Source organism: Bradysia coprophila, unplaced genomic scaffold (genome assembly GCF_014529535.1).
Source record: "Bradysia coprophila strain Holo2 unplaced genomic scaffold, BU_Bcop_v1 contig_94, whole genome shotgun sequence".
NCBI classification, from domain to species: Eukaryota; Metazoa; Arthropoda; class Insecta; order Diptera; family Sciaridae; genus Bradysia; species Bradysia coprophila.
Genome location: NW_023504022.1, coordinates 2,348,449 through 2,370,430, shown reverse-complemented (window position 1 = coordinate 2,370,430; position 21,982 = coordinate 2,348,449). Strand labels below are relative to the sequence as shown.

General features: G+C 35.1%; 1 protein-coding gene and 1 long non-coding RNA gene across 11 annotated transcripts in view; one reads left to right on the top strand and one right to left on the bottom strand.

The window, feature by feature from the left end:
- Positions 1 to 21,982, bottom strand: part of LOC119084841 (capon-like protein) — a 99,397-nt gene that overhangs the window by 21,496 nt on the left and 55,919 nt on the right. For 7 of the 10 annotated variants that reach the window (XM_037194948.1, XM_037194943.1, XM_037194946.1 and 4 more), the window contains exons 4-6: positions 18,595 to 18,690; positions 18,361 to 18,531; positions 3,019 to 3,187 (exon numbers count right to left, since the gene is read on the bottom strand). In XM_037194948.1, the coding sequence (XP_037050843.1) occupies positions 3,019 to 3,187; positions 18,361 to 18,531; positions 18,595 to 18,690 (436 nt within the window). Of the gene's footprint in view, positions 1 to 3,018; positions 3,188 to 3,445; positions 4,738 to 14,460; positions 14,561 to 18,360; positions 18,532 to 18,594; positions 18,691 to 21,982 lie in introns of those variants that run through there. The other 3 variants (XM_037194940.1, XM_037194938.1, XM_037194939.1) reach the window with 3 other exon arrangements.
- LOC119084925 lies at positions 28 to 21,753 on the top strand. The gene is made up of 3 exons (XR_005089169.1): positions 28 to 41; positions 5,281 to 5,284; positions 21,613 to 21,753. It is a non-coding gene; the product is annotated as an uncharacterized LOC119084925 (long non-coding RNA).

Sequence of the window (21,982 nt, the reverse complement as noted above, 5' to 3'; positions counted from 1 at the left end):
TTTTGAATCGACAATGGAAAACTTTAAAAGAAAACCAAATGGTTTTCGTTCGAAATGGCTTCGCAGAAACATTAAAAGATAATTTGAAATTATAAATTTTATTTTCGGAAAGAAAATGAAATCGTTGTAGCTCTCTCATTCGCTATAACCGAATAACTAATAAATCAAAAGCAAAAATTTTCTTGGCAGAGAATTATTATGTTTTGTCAACAGACTCACTAATGTCTTAAACATAAAATAAATATTTTTCTTAAATGATTCACTCTGTGTTGACTTAAGTACTCGTAATTAGAATGTCTGCGAAAAGCGTTTACTTTGCTGAATATCGTAATTATGATAATTGAATGGAATAAGAAAAAAGGATCCGAACACTGTTCGTTCTTGCAGTTTTTCACACTTTATAGATGATGGATATTGTTCGCTGAAGTGCAATTAACTTAATTGGAAAACATTTCAAATCTCAACGACGAAGTGAATATTGTTTTCCCTAGGGTCGAAGTTCGCTTATAACACACCCAGGAAAAGCAAGAAAATTGGTTTAGCTTCAAAAGCATGTAAAATACATCACATTACTCGGATTAACAATGTAAAATCTCGGTTTCGTGCGTTTATTGACCTCGGATTCGCCTCGGATCCATATAACTCACACGAAAGCTCTACATTTACACTTTCTATCCCTTGTTAATAACCAGTTGTAATGTAATTAACCATTAGACATTGGCAGTACGAGGTGAACAATTATGGTTATTGCTTTTCGATTGCGTGTTTCGCAGACTCCAAGCCCGACAAAACCCGTCCCACAAAAAAGTTTATTAAAAAGTTGTAATTTCTGAGGTGCGCTTGTACTCGTCATGAATCATGTTACAATTCTATCTCTGCTTCCAATTACACCTACAATCTCTAATGACCCTTTTTCTAGACTAGTTCAAATGTGAGCGTTTCCCGCAACACTCAAAATCAAACAAAAACAACTTAGACACTTCAAGGAAGTGGAAATCGTCTTCGATGAATACAAACCAATCTTCCGGCTTCATTCATTTATCAATAATATTTACCCATGCGAAGCGATGTGTTATCATTTTCATTTACAAGACTTTCCTTCTGCTGATTGATTCAACACGTAAGTCCACAACATTTTTTGTAAAAAGAGCATATTGTCAACCGAATTTGTGTCGAAGCTTTCTTCAGCTGTTTTACCAGCTATGAAAGGTGTATAAGCAGTTTGCTTGTATGATTGTATGAGTCGATCGGGTGAAGCAATCCTAACACACGAATTTGGTTGACGCTAACTGTATCTGTTCTCTTCAACTTTAACTTCAGCAAAAAAAAATAATTTATTGAGGAGAATGTTACAGATGTAGAACCTTAACCCAACACATTCACTATTATTAAGAACAAGGCTCCCTGCTCATTGTGTTATATCACATAATATAAAAACCTGAAACTCTATTTCATCTCAGCTTTCACATTGTTTGCGTAACAAAACGAAACGAAACTAACTTAATTCGTGATTAACGTTACAGATTGATGTAGTACTCATTCGGAACGTATTGGAACAGAAATTTTTCTTATTTTATCTCTCGGATTTTCTCATTGACAACGTCTCATGTTTCATTTGGAAGAGGAGAAAGAAAAAAATTATTATGCTCGCTCAACCACTCAAAACGACAAAATAAGAAGAAAAAAAAAGTTTTTTTTCTTCTCTGGCACATATACCTTCAAATAGTAAAATCGTTATCGATCTTGTCTACCCTGTATGGATTGAAGAGCGTTTAAAAAAAGAGGGTTCTTTTCTTAATAGAAATCGTACGTGTTTGAATATATAAATATAACATTTACGTGAGGTGGCATAACACATAACACATAAATAGATCAACGTGGCATTGTAGCTAGAAAAATTCACCTTTTTTCCGATTTGATACGTATAACAGGAGAGACAGATTTTATGCGGTTTCTAATCAAAACTAATGAAAAACGGAATATAAAAAGATTGGAAAACGATCTGAACACGGATTTAATCGTCTTGCGGCGTCTTTGTTGGTATAATGGCGTGTACGTATTAGCGTTTACGAGATTTACCGCAAATCTTTGATGTAAAATCTAGAACGATGATTGCAAGTGAAGCAGACGGAGACCAGTACTGCGGGCTAGCGAATTCAGCTGAAAACATTAGTAATATAGATCACTAAAATGACCGCTGGCGTGACGATCGACGGTTCGGTTTTGTGTGCAAACTAATGACAACCAACTTTGCTTCTAAGGGAATTCCCCGTATTTAGTTCATTTGCATTCATTTCAAAGAATTGGACGCACTCACTTATTCATTACTATGTGAAATTGTGAAGTTGGTTTCGATTAGTTTGCACACTTTTCCCCACCATTCCTCACGTTTCCGTCATCAGTTTCACCAAACGAAGAGATCTATACCACTCATCAATGTGTACAACTTCTCTCAACGTTTCGTTCAAAATGATTGCATTCGACAGAGTAATGCTAAAGTTGGCAACACTGTGCGGAATAGAAAATGCATTTGATGGACAAGTTTGTTCTTTGGTAGAGATAAGCCCTTTCTGTTAGATCTCGAAGAGGAGTGTTTCTACTCGTAAATATGACAAATCAAAGTGCTCTTGTAAATTGCAATGAAAAATCGAATAAGCACTGATTTGTGAAGAAGAAAAAGCTTTTGTCAGAATAAATACAGACGTTGTAAGGGCAGCACGCCCGAATTGTTGTGTTTATTTTCACTTCGCCCGAAAATCCACAAATTTAAAAGCTACTTGGTATCTAGCGGTGTTGAAGACTCAACACTTTCTGTATGTTACGCTACTGCAATTATCACCCATCGATCGTAGTGTAGTGCTGACAACTTAACATTTCTATGAGCATTAAAGTATGGATCTCAAACAGCCACACTGACTAACGGATTGGACTCACCATAATATCATAAAATTATTATTAAATGGACAGCCCAGAGCTCACGTCTAGTGTATATTTCAATGGTATCTTTAAACAACTCACCCTTCTTTCTGTCATCATCGTCGTCACTTAACTCCGAACATTTGTCGGTGAATTCACACGGTGTATCCGAATGATCATCATTGTTGTCTAGGGAATTCTTTTGAAGATTAAATTTGTGGCACACTTCGAATGCTTGGCCAACCGTTCGCACAATTCTCATAGCGTGAGACTGAAAATAAAAAGCGAAAAAGAATCGTTAAAAGTTGAATTAAATGAGATTTTGTATTGGCTTGCACCAAACTAGGTAGGAGAGGAGAAAGGGATGTTAAAAGCATTGTCGGTTTGTATGGAAAAATAATTTCAACTGACCATAGTGTTCATTGATCAATCAACAAGTTACAGCATCGTACTTTCATCGGACACGCGGTAGCAACGAAATTATGTTTTCATACAAAGGTGTGTCCTTAGCAAAAGCACAACTACCAACCTCTAACTCAAAGTCGAGGCTACCTGACCGTTGCTCTTCGTATTGTTCTAAAAATTTCGTCGCTCTAGGCAATGTGTCGGATTTCAAATCCAAAAACTTAGAACACTCAACCGGTTCCTTGAAAGACAATTTTTTACGCGGCCTGGCAACACCTAACTGATTTTCTTTCAACGCATTCGATGGTACAGCAACCGATTTTAAAAAGTTTTCACTTTCGTTCCGGCTCGTTGTTGGCGAATCAATTGAATTGCGTCGGTGTAGTATTCCCGGTTTACTGACTGCCGGCGGCTCGTCTTGCATATTTAGTTTTGCTAATCGTAGTCTCGCTCTAATAACACCCCTAACACATGCATCTTCGTTGATTTCCTCATTTTCCAGCACATAATTTTCTTGTTCATTTATTTTATGTCCAACCATCAAATTGTCTTTACATTGCCCCGCACTCTGTTTGTCGTTTGTCTTGCTCCCATTCCGTTTCCTATCACTTTCGCCGAATGTGTTCCGTCGTTGATTTACAATCACTTGATGACCGTAATCAACATTAATATCATCATATGACTGGCCCAATGTTTGAGTCGAAACGAAATTTGTTGAATTTTCCGGTGCCAATAAATCCAAGTCCAAGCTGGTGTTGCGCGATAGGCAATGACGTCTACGTTTTTCTTTGCTATTCCGCATATTATTGGTGTGAATGTTACTAGTTTTCGGTGTGTGGGCCGGTAGCGTCGTTGTATCCGTGACCTTTTTCTTATTTTGATGTTTGTTTGAGTTGTCAACGAGAATGTTTTTCTCTTTGTCTCGATTGACGGCATTTTTGATTGGTATCGATGACGTATTCGTCGGCGATGAATTGGAACCTTGAACGTTGTATTTAGATTTATCCTTCGATGGTTTTCCTTCGGAGTTTTCATCCGTTAATTCCAGTTTCGTTTTATTGGCGAGTTTTTTGTGACGTGTCCAGAGCGTGAAAAAATCCATCGTTTTATTTGTGGCTGTGGGTGACGATTGACCTTGGGTTTTTGCTAACTTAGCTGCTGTAGCGGCGGTCGACTTTTGTTTCCACGCATCACCAATCGTACTGATTGTTGTACGAGCACGATTCATTACACCCGGTTGATGTACTGGTTTCGTTTCTTCAAATTTGTTAACATTTGATGCTGCCATATTGACTGTGGCTGATGAATTTTCATTAATAATTGTTCGTTTCGTTGACACTGGTAACTTACATGCTGTTATGCACACAGTTTTGAATTAATTCAATGTTCGGTAGATTCTGCTTTAGATCATCAACGATAAAATCGATTGCATTATGGAAATGTGTCGCCGATTTTTTTTCGCAATTTTTAGAATTATTTCAGTAAAAATTAAATTCAAATTAAAATGATCGATTCTGAGAGTATCGTGATTTGAAAGCCAGTACAGTCTTTAACATCGACCATTTGAACTGTTTTTATTACGCTGTGACTATTCGCAGGCGCGTGCGAATAGGCATTGCACGCACACTGTTTTATACAATTTGACATTGGATTTGAGATTTGACTATTCGCAGGCATTCAAATTTTTCTACCAAATCAAAATGATGATTTGTTTCAATAAAACCTCAAATCAAGCATTTTCTTTTATAGAAGACAAATTTCTTTGATATAATTCTGTTGTCTACTTGCAATCGGGTAATTCCACATCTTCCACATACACATTTTCAACAGCTTTGAAGCGAAGGAGAACTGATGAGAGCAAAAACTGAAGAAAGAAGATGATAAGAATGAGATGAACGATCTGGGTTGGACTCTTTATCACTGTTGGATTAACTCGAAGCTGCATAACTGTACTCGTAGATCAGTGTATTGTTGTTTTAAGTGGAAAAGAAAAGAGTGAATGTAGTACGACTTATGAATTTATACATTTCAGTGAAGTGATAAGTTGGTACGCCTGTGACGAGATAGAAGGAATATTTGAATGACAGTTGGATTCTATGGGAGAGAATGTGATATAGTTACATACATATTCTTTCACATTCTCTCCCATAGAAGCCTACTGTCATTCCAATGGTGCTTCTAGCTCGCCACAGCGTACCAACTTATCATTTCTCTAATACATTTAAAAATAGGTAGAAAATATTTATCGATCAAAATGTGCAAAACCTCAACATTGACACTCAACACAAAAAAAATTCTTTCGAAATTATTCGACTGACACATTTCACGTGGTGCCATCTAAACAAACTTGTGCAAGTGTATCAAATTTACTTCAGGAGTTCGAATTCTATTAAATAACGACTTTATATTAGCGGCAAATATCTTTAACTTCGGGCCCGAATTCAGGGCCAGCCGGATTTCAATCTCCCTTTTTTGCTGATGAAAAAGGTAAACTTATTACAGAGAACGAAAATCATAATTTCGTTGGGTATCGTAATTTCCCGTAAAATGTTTTTGTTTGTGTTCCCGGATGAGAGATCATTCAAAAATTACGTAACGCCACCTTTTCAGTGCTGTCATTAGAATTAAATTATAAATAACTCGAGAAATATGCGAACTGCGAAGGTTAGACTATGTTCTACTCCTCCCAATATTCCCCGCAAATGTAGTGGATCATAGTTGTTTTAACGTCACAGAGCGCGTACTTTTCGACTTATTTAGGATTTTATTTTGCGGACAGCACTGCAAAAGTGTTACGTAATTTATGAATGATCCCTAAGGACCGCAACTGTCGCTCAGCACATTTTTAAAGTCTGTGCTATTTTGTTCAGTTTGGTCGACACAGTGCGATAATTAAGAACCAGAAAATCATATTCGTTTTTTCCATCAACAGCCCTTTTTGCGTACGAGTTGTTTTGGCTATTCACACACGAGTGCGAATAGTCAAATCCAATGTGAAATGGCTATTCGCACGCGCGTGCGAATAGCATCAGCCTTTTTATTACATTCGTAAGGTTAAGTATTATATGTTGCACTAAGTATCCAATGCACACACACCCAAGCTCGACTTCGTAGTATAAACGTGTACACGCAATCTCAATACACTGAATAAACATTGTGAATGTGATGCAAATTGATCGAAAGCTCGAGTCCTGTACTTGATTTCAAATCACTTTATGCTAGAAGTCTTCATAATCGATCATTTCAGTTTACCATTTCATATTACAAGGGACCGACTAACTATTACAATGGATGCAGTAGTCACAATGGAACCAATTTCCATGTTCCATCGTTTGTCCCATCAAAATGTGAAATGTTTTAAGTCAGAAATGGAACTCCGTGATTATAATCTACTACTTCATCCCACCCCATTGCCATATTTTACTTGTTGCATCCCTAAAAAATAATTCGTCATTCTTCATTGACATTAGAACTCATTTTCACATGTCTTCGGCTCTTCCTGTGGACCTTCAGGTAAATGATTAATTATTCTTAGCTCTGACCGTTTATTTTCCTGATCACTCCCGCATTCCATAACACTTGTGAAACTTCTTCTACAGATAATAACTAAAAGTAATGATCTTTGATCCAAGTTCTATTCCATGAGGAGCCAATAAATAAAAATTTCGTTTCGCTTTTTCTAATGGAAGTTAAAATTGTGAATTTAAATCAATTCGATAAAAATAAAAATTCTTGTCGACACGTGCAACTGTCTCCAACCGTCAAGCAATAAATTTTAGATGAATAGAAAACAACAATTGCCATTCCTTTTCTTGTACTTCCTAATCCATCAAGCGGCCTTGACTACTACTTAACACACCGCATATCAACTCTACTAAATATATTAAGTTTGAATAATGGGATTTGGCCAACAATATCAAACAGATTTTTTTTTATTCGACTGGCACTTTTGAGACGCTTTTCGTGTTTTCGCTGACTAATCGGTATGTTGTGCAGATCGTCTTTTTTTTGTTGAGAAGTAAAAATTGAATTTTGTTTCTTCAGTTTTCATGTAAACAAACTGAAAATTGAAAAGGAGAATTTCGGAAAGCGAAAAATCGAATAAACTCAAGTGCCAACAATTATTTTTATTATTTGTTTTGCGCTTTTTTTATAGAGATGATCAACATTATACTCTTAAGATAAATCTGTTCGGCTGTAAAATAAAATAAAAGAAAAAAAATCCTGTCAACGATCGGGACTGTAATCAGATTTTCGTTTGTTTGCTGAAAAATCTTAAATTAAAACCAGACGTTTAGTTCTGTCTAGCCAGGAACAGATTAAATTGAAACGATTATCTTGTAATGGAAAAATGTCCGCTAAATTATTTACCTGGTCGATTTCGGGGAACATTTTTTATTAGTCTGCACATTTAACGACAAAAAATGAGATAAATTTTTGAACGAAAGTAAATATTTAGGAAGCGGTTGCGTTTCAGCGGATACAGTGAGTAGAAAACAAAGAAATTTACATGCGGTGTAGCTTAAAGTGCGTTTTCGGAGATGATATACCCAGAATCACGGTTCATGTGACTTAAAGGAATTTTTAACGTTTCAGGTGGAAGTGTCGAGGAAAGTGTAATGACTTCATGAGAGTTACTTTTTAACACTTTTTTCAATGACTCAGACTCAAGCTAACATTTGTTTTTCATGTGTGTTTCGTTGTGAACAAGAACGAACACTTGAAAAACGCTGTCGGAGAAAAATAGGAAATTCCGATCGAATTAGGCAAACTTGCCTCTTGTTGGAATTTTCCATTTTACCAAGAGCACGGTAAGCGAGTAAATACTGTATTATAGCATTGGTGATTTAGCACATTAGGTTTTCTGGTCGAACCAGCAGTACTGATTACGACAATTAAAAAAAAGTCACATTTGAAAGAGGAGTCAACGCTCTTCTCCTTAGACCCGGAAATCACAAACTGGATCAGAACGAAAACTCAAAAAACAATCAAACAACAATCAAAACGTAACTTCGGGCCCGAATTCAGGGCCAGCCGGATTTCAACTTCGCAGAATATCTCGATATGAGTTTATAAGAATTTCAATCTCCCTTTTTTGCTGATGAAAAAGATAAACTGATTACAGAGAACGGAAATCATAATTCCGTTGGGTATCGTAATTTCCCGTAAAATGTTTTTGTTTGTGTTCTCGGATGAGAGATCATTCAAAAATTACGTAACGCCACCTTTTCAGTGCTGTCATTAAAATTAAATCTTAAATAACTCGAGAAATATGCGAACTGCGAAGGTTAGACTATGTTCTACTCCTCCCAATATTCCCCGTAAATGTAGTGGATCATAGTTGTTTTAACGTCACAGAGCGCGTACTTTTCGACTTATTTAGGATTTAATTTTGCTGACAGCACTGCAAAAGTGTTACGTAATTTATGAATGATCCCTAAGGACCTCAACTGTCGCTCAGCTCATTTTTAAAGTCTGTGCTATTTTGTCCAGTTTGGTCGACCCAGCGCGATAATTAAGAACCAAACTTACAGCACATGACCACATGATACATAAAAAATCTCAAATAGAAATGGAACAATAAAACGACCATTTCGTATTTACAATAAGTTTTAAATAAAAGAACCAATATAACCCGGACACTATTATAAACAGAAATGTTCCCAATTTTCGTTTAAATATTTTCGCATAAAATTTCTTGAGTTTTTTTTATGTTTAAAATTTGTGCTAACTTTAAATCAGAAATAACGAAATTGCGGTGAATTTTTATGTTTCATGCGTTGCTTCTGACTTTAAACATATTTGAAAGGTTGTACTCTTTCTGTAATTTAAATTAATTTCGCTAAAAAGTCTATAACGGCTTGGTGCTAAACTTAGCTAAACTGAATAAAACAAAAACACTTGAGATTTGAGACATAACATAAACATGAAAATAAATCATTTTACGAACACTGAAATTATGCTGTGCTGGGTATCGAATGGAGGATGACGTGTTATTTCCTTATGAAATTTCGTTGTTAACTTGTTGATTGTACTTAGAATAGATTTATGGCTTTTCTACCAAATGCACATCAACTGCCTTGTTTTACGATCAAAATAATTATTTATTATTTTCAGTGGTTGGTGGCAATATCAACAAAAATAATTGGTAACGCTCGCTTACGACTACAGTATAAAGTTCTAATTTTAGTTTCAGATTTTTTTTTTGTTTGACAAAGAGTCTGTAGGTTAAAGTTGAAATAAACGTTTAATGTTGCCGTGTCCGTGTTAAGGTTGTAGAATATTAAGTTATTTGAATAAGTATTTAATGAAGCTTGGGAAAGTTATTTAAACTTTGATTTACAGTTAACGAATTCATAGCTGCTACTTCTACCATTGTATGTGATTTAGTGTGTACGTAATAATAATAGTTTCAGAGAAATGGCTTTTTGGCACGCCTTCCCGGTATGTTTAATGTTGGCAAATAAGTCTTTCTGGAAGGGGAGGCTACAACGTGATACATTTTCTAACTCTTAGGACATGGTCTCCACTAATTCCAAGACAATCCCAGGACTTATTATTAAGATAAGAACTTAAATTCTTAAATTTTTAAAAAATTTTCGAAAATTCTTCAAAGTACTTAAGAGCGATGAACCCTTAACAAATTTGGAGCCTACATTTGGGCGAGAAAATATTTGTTTTTGTGGATAAGCTATCAGCAACAAACCAATTTATCCTTCACAGGACCTATTTTTGGGAAATTGATTTCCGAAATTTGCCAAAATTTTCCAATATTTGCTAGAATTTGCCATTAGCAAATTTAGCAAATTTCGGAAAATCTTAACAAATGTTGGCAAAGTGTGGAAAATCGATTTACCTAAAATAGGCCCTAATTCCTTCAAAAGTAACACATTTTTGCGTGCTTTAATGGTTCAAAAAACGAATATTTTTCCGCCCAAATGTAGGCTACAAATTTGTAAAGCGTTCATCACTCTTAAAAACTACCAATAATTCTTAAATTTATGAATTTTAAGAATTTATTTCCTAAAAATTCTTAAAAATTATAACAAATAATTCTTAGGAATCCTCGAAAAAATTCCGAATAATAATCCTTGAGCCTGCAATCCATGTATCATGGTAGCGCAGATCTCCCGGTCAAATGGATGGAAGTCGCTTGAGTTAATATTTCGTTAGCTCTTTAAACAGTTTATCCCAACAAAAATCTCTTCGAGAAAAGTGTGACGCAGTCTTTGAAATATAATTTCTAAAATGAATGATATCGCTAGAGTTGACGCTTTCAGCTTCGTTACGCAAAAAAGCAAAATTAAATTTTACACCCAATTAGTTCAAACAAGCTGGCTTAGTTTTTCTCATCATCTGCCAAATAATTTTTACCAAAAAAAAATGACTGGAAACAACCAAAATTTTACCAAAAAAATCTGCGTCGCAAAGTGGCAGATGTTCAGGAACAGACCAGCAAGAAAATTTAATTATATTTCAAAGACTGCGTCACACTTTTCTCGAAGAGATTTTTGTTGGGATATCAGTCGTTTTAGAAGTGTAGTCAACACTGCTTTTTATAACAGTTTAGTTTTAATTCGAAAATTTGACAAAATTCGAAATTTTGACAAAATTCGAAAATTTGACGAAATTCAAAAATTCGACGAAATTCAAAAATTCGACGAAATTCAAAAATTTGACGACATTTGACGAAAATCGAAAAATTGACGAAATTCGAAAATTTTACGAAATTTGACGAAATTCGAAAATTTGACGAAATTCGAAAATTTGACGAAATTCGAAAATTTGACGAAATTCAGAAAATTTGACGAAAGTAATTCTCTATCTGCCACCATTCAAGAAATATCTCCAAAACCCCAATTGACCCACCCATTTCCAACTTTCGACATTTTTCACATATGCCCTTCTGTTCTACTCGTAAAACTCTGAGACTTTGCCGAAGAAAGTAATTCTCTATCTCTCATAACCCAAAAAAATATTAGTCCTTTCATCCTACGCTCGAGTAGCTCAAAATTTGGTCACTTTAATCACTCTAGCTCAAGCGAATCTGCCCCGATTTTTTTAATTATTTTTTTGTTTGAATCGTGTTACGAATACCTTTCATTTGATGGGTCACACGCCTCTGTAGGTTTCAATACAGCTAAGCTACAGCCGAAAACGCGTTCCCGACCCTCGAAAACCACACTCAGATACCACTTCGATGCCAATAAAACAAAATTCTGGTTTTTCCTGGGGTAATGGCGTATCACATTTTCATTTTTATGCCCACCCTGAGGTTCCTACAAAATTTCATGGAGATTGGCTGACTAGTTTCCGAGATCGACCGTCGATAGATAGATAGAAACATACAGAGTAAGTTGAAAGATTTTGATTGTTTGGAAAACGTTAATTTGGTGCATTTTCTATCAAAATGACCAACTTCAAAACGATGTATCTCCGGCAATTTTAAAGTTACATAGTCGAGTGATAGCTCGTTTTGCTCGTATTTGAAGCGCGAATAAGATAGAATAGGATTTGTAGTGATACAGGCCAAAGGAAAGAAACTTAAATTCTCGCCTATATATAGTTGCCGCGTCTCAAAAAAATTTCTTCGTTCTTTTTTTGGAAGTTAGACTGCGTCAAGTCCTCCGCTATCGCTCCGGACATGATTATATGTGCTAGCTTATCCGGTAAAGAATATCATCACGATGAGTGTTGTGATAAAGACATCTTAACTGGTCTAACAACAGGTCGTCTCAGTTAGCTCTAGAGTAATTTAAAACAATAGGACAATCTCTTAAGAACTATAATATGGCTCTCGAAGATCATGTAGCCGATAATGTAGAGTAATGTGTCTTGGTTACGTCTTTCCAAGAAGTGATTGTGGACCTAGGGATCAGAGATGATAAATGAACAAAAATTGTTCACATATTTCCTCGCTTCACGTTCTAATTCGTTCAAATATGCAAATACCGCCGGTACGTTAATATTCCTAAATTATTTCAAAAAAGAAAAATTGAAAAATGTTAAATAACAAATATCCACTAAAGTGCTTTCGCTTGTCAAAATAATCCTAAGCGACAGAAGAGACATTCTTGTAGTTCTCTCACCTACCAACGCAACATTTCTGCGTTTCAATTTGAAATGAACGACGAATTATTTTTGCCCCGTTGTTGTTTAATTTTTTGAATATTATCCAGATATTTTCGTCTTGAAATATGCAAGAAACAATCACGTGTATTCTGTCCGTTTCAGTGACATCGACAATGTAGGTGTATCGGTCGCCGCACACATTGAATTTCGGACAAATAGTGTTTCTCCACTTTTTTTTGGCAAGTTCGGTAAAATAGTTGGACAGTCGAATATAAATGGCAGAGAATTGAATGTAAAATGGTACTCAGCTCAAGACGATCGCTACACGGACAAATTAATTATTTTCATTGATAAATCATAGTTTTCCAATATCAACGTCACATGTTCAGCTCGCAATTCGCAAAGGTAATACGTAGAGAGGTTATTCCCGAAAAAGCAAAAACTCATCATAATTTCAGAAGTCAAAAAGTTATTTTTTGGTAAATTGCCAACCGTTCAGATTCTTAAGTTCGACCGACCGTTTTGTGTTATGCGTGTTCTGTGGTCTTGTAGTGTGTTTATATTTGCAAACGAAAAAAAAAATTGTCATTGAACGAGTCCATTAAATTATTTTTATTTTTTGCTTTCCTCGTTGACTTGTTTATTTATTTAATTTTTGATATAGTGGAAGGGAAAGTCGCTACTCGTAGATCGTTTCTCTAATTTATGTCATTTTTTAAATTTATTGTCCGCCCGATTTATTACTGAATAATTTGCCGAGACGAGTCTATCGTAGTGTACTCCGGAAAATCATTTTTTTTTTAAATTTTATTAGAACTAAAAATTCAAAACATTTATGATCGTCAAACGCTGACAAATCCGCAAATTTATGTAAAAATCCACCGCCTATAATCGATTGACTTATTGAGACCTGAGTAAAATAAATCGAATATTCCTGCTCGGGAGTCGGAAAGAAATTGAATTGAATTGAATTGAATCCACAGATTTTTCGGACACATGGTTCCTAACCGAGAACATACAATAAAAGCTCTTAATTACGTTTCATCCAGATTAAAAACAAAGCGCACGACAATTGTTCTCCGATAAAACTCATTGATAATAGTCCAGGTGCTTGTGTCAATCCGCTCGCTTTGCGTTGTTCGACATTTTCATTTAGCCCATTCGATTGGAAACGAAAAAATTATGAAAGAATTTCCTTACTTCGAAAATCCATACATTTTCCGATAGCGGAACCATTTTTATGGCACAAGCACCTTGTCTGGTATCGGCTCGGTTCAACAAATTTCAAATGTCTCGTCGTTTTTTCGCCCTATTTATTAATCGAGTGCGATGAAAGATGCGATCTCTATTCAACAGAGGTTCAAAATTTATTTAACAAAAAGTTCTCTGACCTCGCCAGTACTAAATTCGATCAAACGTTTAGTGGCAGCTGGAATCGGAACTCGGTCGTTTTCTTTAGACCATCATCAACAGCTCTTGTTGACTGGCCCATTGCGGAAGAAGAGTTTTTTCCTCTTACACAATGGACTTCAATGTTATGACTCATAACTTATGAGTTCAGCTTACTAGCTATAGTTTATAAAAAAAAGCTTTTCAATGGCTCTGCACTGAAAACCGATCATTTCGTCAATCAAGCAATTTTTCTGTGTCCTCAGCATGTAAAAATATTGTACCTAACTCGGACGAAAAATGACAAGTCACGTTTTTGCATGGTTACACTCGACTTTTCAACTTGTGACGTAAATATCAATGGAAATAAAAATGAATTTTGCCAAAAAAAAGTCAAAACCCCCGAACCGAATCAAACCACCCGAAAAGCATTTACCGGTCCCACATTTCACTCGGCTATTATAATGTGTCTAAAAATTGCTGATTATCATTTCCATAAACAATGCAATCGAAAATTGTTATTGATTAGCGAATCCATATTTTAGCAACATGATTTACATGAATTGCCAACAAAAAAAGTTTATCCGAACCGTTTGGAGTAGGTTCAATTAAAATGATAAATTGAATGGAAAAACGATAACAAAAAATAAAACCCAAATCCATAAATTCATAATTCACCCAATGGCAGAGAGCCGTTCATAATAATTGACAATATGCAAAAATAAACACAAAATCGAAATTAATTATTTCACAGATTTAATCTGATAAAATAACTTCACACACACCGATTTTCGTTGATTTAATGTCTCGTTTTTGTTATTTTATTTTATGATTTTCATTTAATTGTTACACGTTTCATTTGTTAAATTGTTTTAAAAGATTTTATTTTAAATTTTAATTTGTGTATTTATGGCTGTTAAATGTTGATATAAAACACATTTGGTTCGGTATGAGCAAATAAATTCATTAAAATTCCATTTTTATTATTGTCCGCGTGCGATTTAATTAATAAATATTTCGTCCATCAAAACCACTTCTTCTTTTTTATGTAGATGCTAAAACACTACAGATCAAACACAATTTTCCCTCAGACGTTTCATTTCACACTCTCTATTTAAGAGGTAACAAATTACTAATTATATGTCGAGTAAAATGAAGCACACAGAGTGTTGATGAAAATGATGGATCACGTTGAACAAGTGAAAGAAACGAAGAAAAAAAAGAACAACAACAACACGGCGGAGCTGAATAGCGGTAGTACAGCAACACGAAATAAATTTACTGACTGAATGATATTTTAATTAAATTAATGGCCAATATCCAACCGAATTTAAAATCAATTTTTCAATTTGTCATCGAAAATATAATAAAATTTCCTTTCGTCTATCGAATCGTTCGACATTAAATACTAGCGGTATCATACAAGGAAAATGGTTTATTCAAGAAGCCAAAACCGATTTTCGTTTTTCTTTTTCTTTTTTCGAAATTACATCAGCGACCCGAAAATTATTAAATGATTTTTCTATACGCAATTTAACGGAGGAAAACTTCGACCATGTTATTGTGAAAACACGTTTAGCACTGATTTTGTAAAATTTTCTTTCATACCACAAAGCACAATAACGTGTGAGTTGTGTATAAATGTACCTCTAGTTATTAAAATGGATGAGAGCATTTTAAGTTTGTCTTCTTTTTCACAGAAGAAGAAAAATTAATTCTTTATGAAAATTATCGCGAACAAGTGTACACATGCGAGAGTGTTTTTCTTTTCATTTCTTCGTTGTTTTTTTTTCCTTCCTTCTTCACTTTATGTTCAAATTTCTTTTCGACGTGCACATAATGTATGATGTACAAACACATGGGATGATGACGTTCGAAATTACGGTGTGTTGTATGTGGAAAATGCGAAGTGAAAATCATAACATCAGAAGAAGATTGTGTTTTTCTTTGGTATGTGGTATAAATACAGCAACGACAAATCACCATAGTTTTATTTTGTTTATACTTTCGGAATTGATGTAAAAATGGGTTAAATGCTTTTTTTCGTCAGTTTTTTTTTTCGAGAGAGCCTTGTTGTTGTTGATTGCTGTTTGTAAATTAAAGTTCTTTTTTCTTCAAAAAACGGTTCGTAAATTTGTTTATTTAAACGAATTGCACTTCGTGTGTAGCCATGATCATTTTCACGAAAACAAATGCAAATGTTTATGGTGACTTGTTTTTCACGAATTAAGGAAAAGAAGCAATCGGAAGGAGTCGGCGTCGCTTACACAATAAGCCACTCCCACATACTCGAGGAATATTGCAGAAAAAAAAAATCGCCAAAAATTTGCTTGCTGCTTTCATTTTCGCGATTAAGAGTCAATTCGCCAATTCGTCAGCCAAATTTTAAATTTTTGAAACAAGCTACCTCCGATATTATTGAGTTACAGCTCATTCGATTCATCGTTAAATTCTAGCGAACGGGTGTCTGCCATTTTTTACAAAAAAAATCCAGTTTGGGTGTAATGTGTGTACATGTCATATGATGTCAAGGGGTGGTGAATTCACTTTTTTTTAGCAATATCTTGAGGAAGGAGGAACCCACAAAGTTAAAACTTTGTAGGATTGTTGGCCTGTCCACGGCCGACAATTTGAGCCCACCCTGACTTCCGCACTCACTACCCATGGTCAGCATCAGTCAAAGTATGGTCAACTTTAAAAGAGTGCTGTATCTCTGCAACATCATTGTTCTGAGGAGCTGACTACATATTATGGTAGCTGACTTCAGCCACCATCATATATCAAAATTTGACCTCAAAAGTTTTGTGTTGCACGATTTGCGGACCATTTGAAAAAAAGTTGACCTTTACGGCTGGAATAAAAGAGTAAATTTGAACCAAATTCTCGTCCAAAATAGTTTTTTTTTATTAGTAACGTGTCTGGGGGACAATTCTAGCCCATAAATGATAGATTCCGAGCGACTCTAACTAAAAAAACACTATTTTTTTACATTTTGCTCACAGTCGGGAAGCCTCCTTGACTGTAGGGAATTGGTGTAGCAGAGTGAACATAGTCTATCTTTAAAACATTGCTAGGCACCCCAGAACTACATACATGCTGTACCTGTTGCAATTCAACAAATTGGAGTAGAATAGATCGGTCAAAAACCCTTAAAAGAGTAAAAAGTGACGCAAGTCCTTGTCTTTACTTCCAAAACAACTGATATCGTTGTAGATGACGCTTTCTTTTTCGTGTACATCCAAACTGGATTTTTTTTGTAAAAAATGGCAGACACCCATTCGCTAGAATTGAACGACGAATCGAATGAGCTATAACTCAATAATATCGGAGATAGCTTGTTTTCCAAGTGGTCAAAAAATTGGCGAATTGACTCTTAAAAATAGTTTGAACTAATCGCTAAAATTGGAAGAATCGCCAAGAAATATCGTCAAAATGAGAAAAATCGCCAATAAAAAGTCAATAATTTTGGCGATATGACTTTTGCTTTTTATATCGACAAAATGGACTGTTCCTCGTGTAGACTATAGGATTCTCGTTTTATGGTACCGGTCTTATTTTCAAGTACCATTTCCTATGCGACGTTAAGCATAGTAATTGTGTTTTGGTTTTCTTGGTTAAGCATAGTTAGGCAGAATGTTTAATTCACCAGGCCTATGAACGAGTTATGATTTTGTTTTCCTAGATTTTTCTCATTTTGGCGATGATAAAGCCAAAATCAAATTTCTGAAAATAGAAAAATCTCTAACAGCAATTTTAAAAGTTGTAGGAATCGCCGAATTTGGTCGGTATTTTTTCTTGGTGATTCTTCTCATTGTGACGATTTTTGTTCGTGAAGTTCAAAATTCTGGCGTTCTGACTTTGACAATATTTCACAAGAAACACTGCCTTAAAGCGGCAGTTTTTGAATCAGGCAAAACGGTGTGGTCCAAAATCTTCAACCTTAATTCATTCTAATGGCGAATAGGTTAAAATCAGCAACTGGTACTTTTAAGAGATATCACTCATCCAGCAAAAATTTCTGCTGTCCATTCGCTTCTAATGACGATATCGGAATAATTGTTTTTGGTATAAATAAAAAGATTGTTCTCGCACTATATATGGATGTGAGTTTATCAGCATAAGTATATCACACTACCACAAAGTTTCTGCAAAATTTGTTTTGTACGAATCTCCGAACAACACAATCACATTAGCACTTTACATCCATGAAAATGCAAAATCTCCGTTTTTTTCCCTTTAACCAAACTTCAATGTGAATCATAATGTAGCAATCAGGTCTCTAAGTCTTTTTGCATGTTTGTTTTTTAATTGACAAACTTTAATGAAAAGCAAAACTTTTCGAACCAGCAACGGCAAATAATATTCCCTTCTCAGCACACTATTTTCGCAATTAAAAGTAATTTGGATGGTGTCTTTGCATTCGTTCATGCTAAATACAAAGTTGTCGTAATTAACGTTACCATTCGATTTCAAAGCTTTCAAGTTGATCACAAATTGCGGCCGGAAGACATTTATTGAGTAAAACAAGTAAAAATGCAACGCAAAGAAAAACGACAAAGAAACAAACGTAAAACTTACCTTTTTATTACTTTTAAATACTGCACACTTAAACGTATCGGTACTGCCATCTCTTGCAATATAACTAAATATTTTGAGATCGCTGCTATCATGGGACACGTAAAATATTCTATAAATTGGATGCTGCATCAGTTCAATGGAATCGGAATCGGTGGGCCATTGTTGCTTTTTCTGCATGAATAATATAGAGATGAGATCATCGCTAGCATCATATTGAAATCCACAAAAATTTACCTTTCGTTTCTTCTTTTTCAACGCTATTTTGACGCCATCTACCGATATTTGTATGGTCACCTTTCTTTTCTTTGTATTTTGTACTTTGCATTCATACTGAAAATGAAAAAAAGTTTTGAGAAAATATTTTAATTATGGGACCCGATTGCATGGGAAAATTATTACAGATTTGCATCGTCACCACTGTCGATATTTGAATATTTGAACAGCAACGAAGAAACAAAAAGTTGAAAGTTGGAGCCTAAAGTGTGAATTTTGATCTCAGGCAAAAAAAAACCATTACAGCCCTACAAGACTACGCACTACTTCCCCACCTGGATAGAGTTGTTGACGTAAAACGAGTTTCCGGAGGATGCAACGAGTAAATGTTTTGAACATACTCCACATTGTAGAGTCCACGAGCACATATACAAAGTACATAATTACTGAAGGCAGGTAGTACAAACACAATCAGAGAGAAATTATGAATTCAAACTTTCACGCACATTTTCATGTCACTAATGTTGCTTCATCCAAGGTAAATATACATACTGAAGGTAACGCAAATCCTCAGGGAATAGCAAGTAATACGGACCCCAAGTTCCGGGTGAATATAAGATTTGTTATGTTGCATCCGTGACGCCTGGCGTGATAATGTTGGTGGAAGTTTGTTGTTTAGTATTGAGTTTTGGCATGTGCTGCAACCTAACAAAGTGAATTTGACTTGTGTCCAACATTATAAAAACTATATTCACCCGAAAGTAGGGGTCCATGTGTTCTTGCAGATTTGCGTTACCTTCAGTGTTCATATACTTTGGCTTCACCTTGCGGTTCGTTTGTGTGAAATTGTTCTGAACGCACTGCTAAATGCAATTTGACGCAACGAATTCAACATGTGTGCAACATGACGGAGCTAAATTCACCTGCAAATATGAATCTGTGTCTTACTGCGGATTTGTATTACCTTCAGCGCACGCATAAACTTTGAAAATTAAAAACGGTTTTTGCTGAAGTTCTCTCTCGACAAATTAACTTTTCATTTTGAAAACTGAATTTTTTGTTCTTTAACTCAAAGAAAATGCTCTGCATGAAAGATGGGAAACCGTTTTTTGTGTACGAAACACGTAATAAATAATTCGTCGAGTCATATACGTTGAAAAGTATAGCAAAACAACGGAAAGAATGCTACAGTTATAAAACGTTCCCGAAATAAAGTGTGAGAGAGAGAAGGAGAAATTATCCACCTGAAACGTATAGTCTAAATTCATCAATGGAAAGGAAAGCTCAAGATAATTCACCTGAAAATAAATTAATTTCAAACTGTAAAACCTCTGTAATATTACCTAAAAGCATACGATGACTGCCGTTTTAGTTCAGTATCTTCACCGAATGGGTGTTGTTTATGTGTTATGCTGAGTATATTTTAAACAGCCTTAACATAAGGAGAATTACACAGACAAATGTTTTTTTTTTGCTTCCTTTAAGAAGAAAATTCTTTCACCGCTTTTCACACTCAGAGCGCCACGTTCATATATAACACTGTCAGCAAGACACTTTATAGAAAAAAAACAGAAAAAACAACACAGGACTTGAATATAAATTAGCTTATTAAATCTTCTACACACCCCTTGGTGTTCATATCCAGTGGGGAATGTTCTTTTTTTTTGGTTCGCTTTTTGTATACATAACTTCGTATCAGGACGTATAAATCAAGATAAACTAACGCAGACTGCTTAAATGAATTAATGTTACTCTGGCGGGTAACTAAGTAATTAAAATTTAATTGGCATTGTGTACAAGTTTGTAATCCATTTTGTCTCTTTGGACAATGTGGATAATTGCCGAATGAATTATGTTCGTTTTAGGTTGTTAAAAGCGAGTTCAAAATATGATACCGAAAAGTAATTGACCGTGGTGGTGTTTGCTTACAATGGGAACTGCTTGGATGTATTGAAGACTGTTTGTATTGTGGATTCATTGGCCGAAAATTGTTGTGGCAATTACTGGACATTGACATTTTATTAACTATTCAAATGCCTAAACAACACATTCCAAGAACAGGAAAAGGAACAGATTTTATTAGTTTTTATTTGGTCCCTTATTTTGTTATGTTCTTCTTGTTCTTGGAGTGCGTTGATCAGTCAAAAAAAAACCCTTAAAGGGTAAATGTGACGAAAGTCCTATATCTTACTTAAAAAATAACTGATATCGCTGAGGGTAACGCATTGTGCGCCGTACGCAAAACTTTCATCAACAAAAAATTGACCCAAAATTTGTGAAAGAAAATTTTTCAAAAAATAAATTTGCGTCACAAGTGGCAGATGGTTCGGTTTTCTTCCCTTTAAATTCTTTCAGTACATTTTTGACCATTTTCCTGCCACTTGTGATGCAAATTTATTTTTTGTAAAATTTTCTTTCACATATTTTTTGAGTCCATTTTTTGTTGATAAAACTTTTGCGTACGGCGCACAATGCGTCACCCTCAGCGATATTAGTTATTCTGTAAGTAAGATAAAGAACTTGCGTCACATTTACCCTTTAAGGGTTTTTTGACTGATATCACCACTTTGGTAAGTATGTCATGTCTACAACATCAAAAAACCTTATGGAAGTTAAATAGACAAATCAATGTGAATCCCAACATCTAGAAACAACATTTTTTCACGTCGAAAATAACCCAAATTTATCAAAAAATCCGATGGAAGTTAGGAAGTGTCAGAGGAATCATCTGTCATCCCAAAATTTAGGAACCAACTTTGTAACATCTAACTCGTGTCGAAAATAACCTAAATCCATAAAAAATCCGATGGAAGTTAGGTAGTGCCAGAGGAACCATCTGTCATCCCAACATTTAGGAACCAACTTTCGAACACCTCACTCATGTCGAAAATAACCCAAATCCATCAAAAAATCCGATGGAAGTTAGGAAGTGACAGAGGAATCATCTGTTATCCCAAAATCTAGGAACTAACGTTGGGACACCTCATTTTTATCGAAAATAACCCAAATCCATCCAAAAAACCGATGGAACCTAGGAAGTGCCAGAGGAATCATCTGTCATCCCAAAATCTAGGAACCAACCTAGTGAAAGTTTATACTTAATGATTCCCGATAATTCCAACAAGAATCACATCTTAAAACAACACACACCTTTCACCACATTACAATCCATATCATGCACCAAAATACGCAACACACACACACGCACATACGATTCGGCTTTTATATGGCATTTGTATGGAAACTTCGGGGAGCCCTAGCTCCCAAGATATGAGTTTTTTCCAACTTTTGAAAATTCCATTGTTATTTTTGGGCCATTATTAGCCTATGACCAAAATTTCAGGGAAATCTATAGAAACGTTTAGGAGTTCCTGGATCCTGGAACTAACTAACTAACGTAGGCGATTTC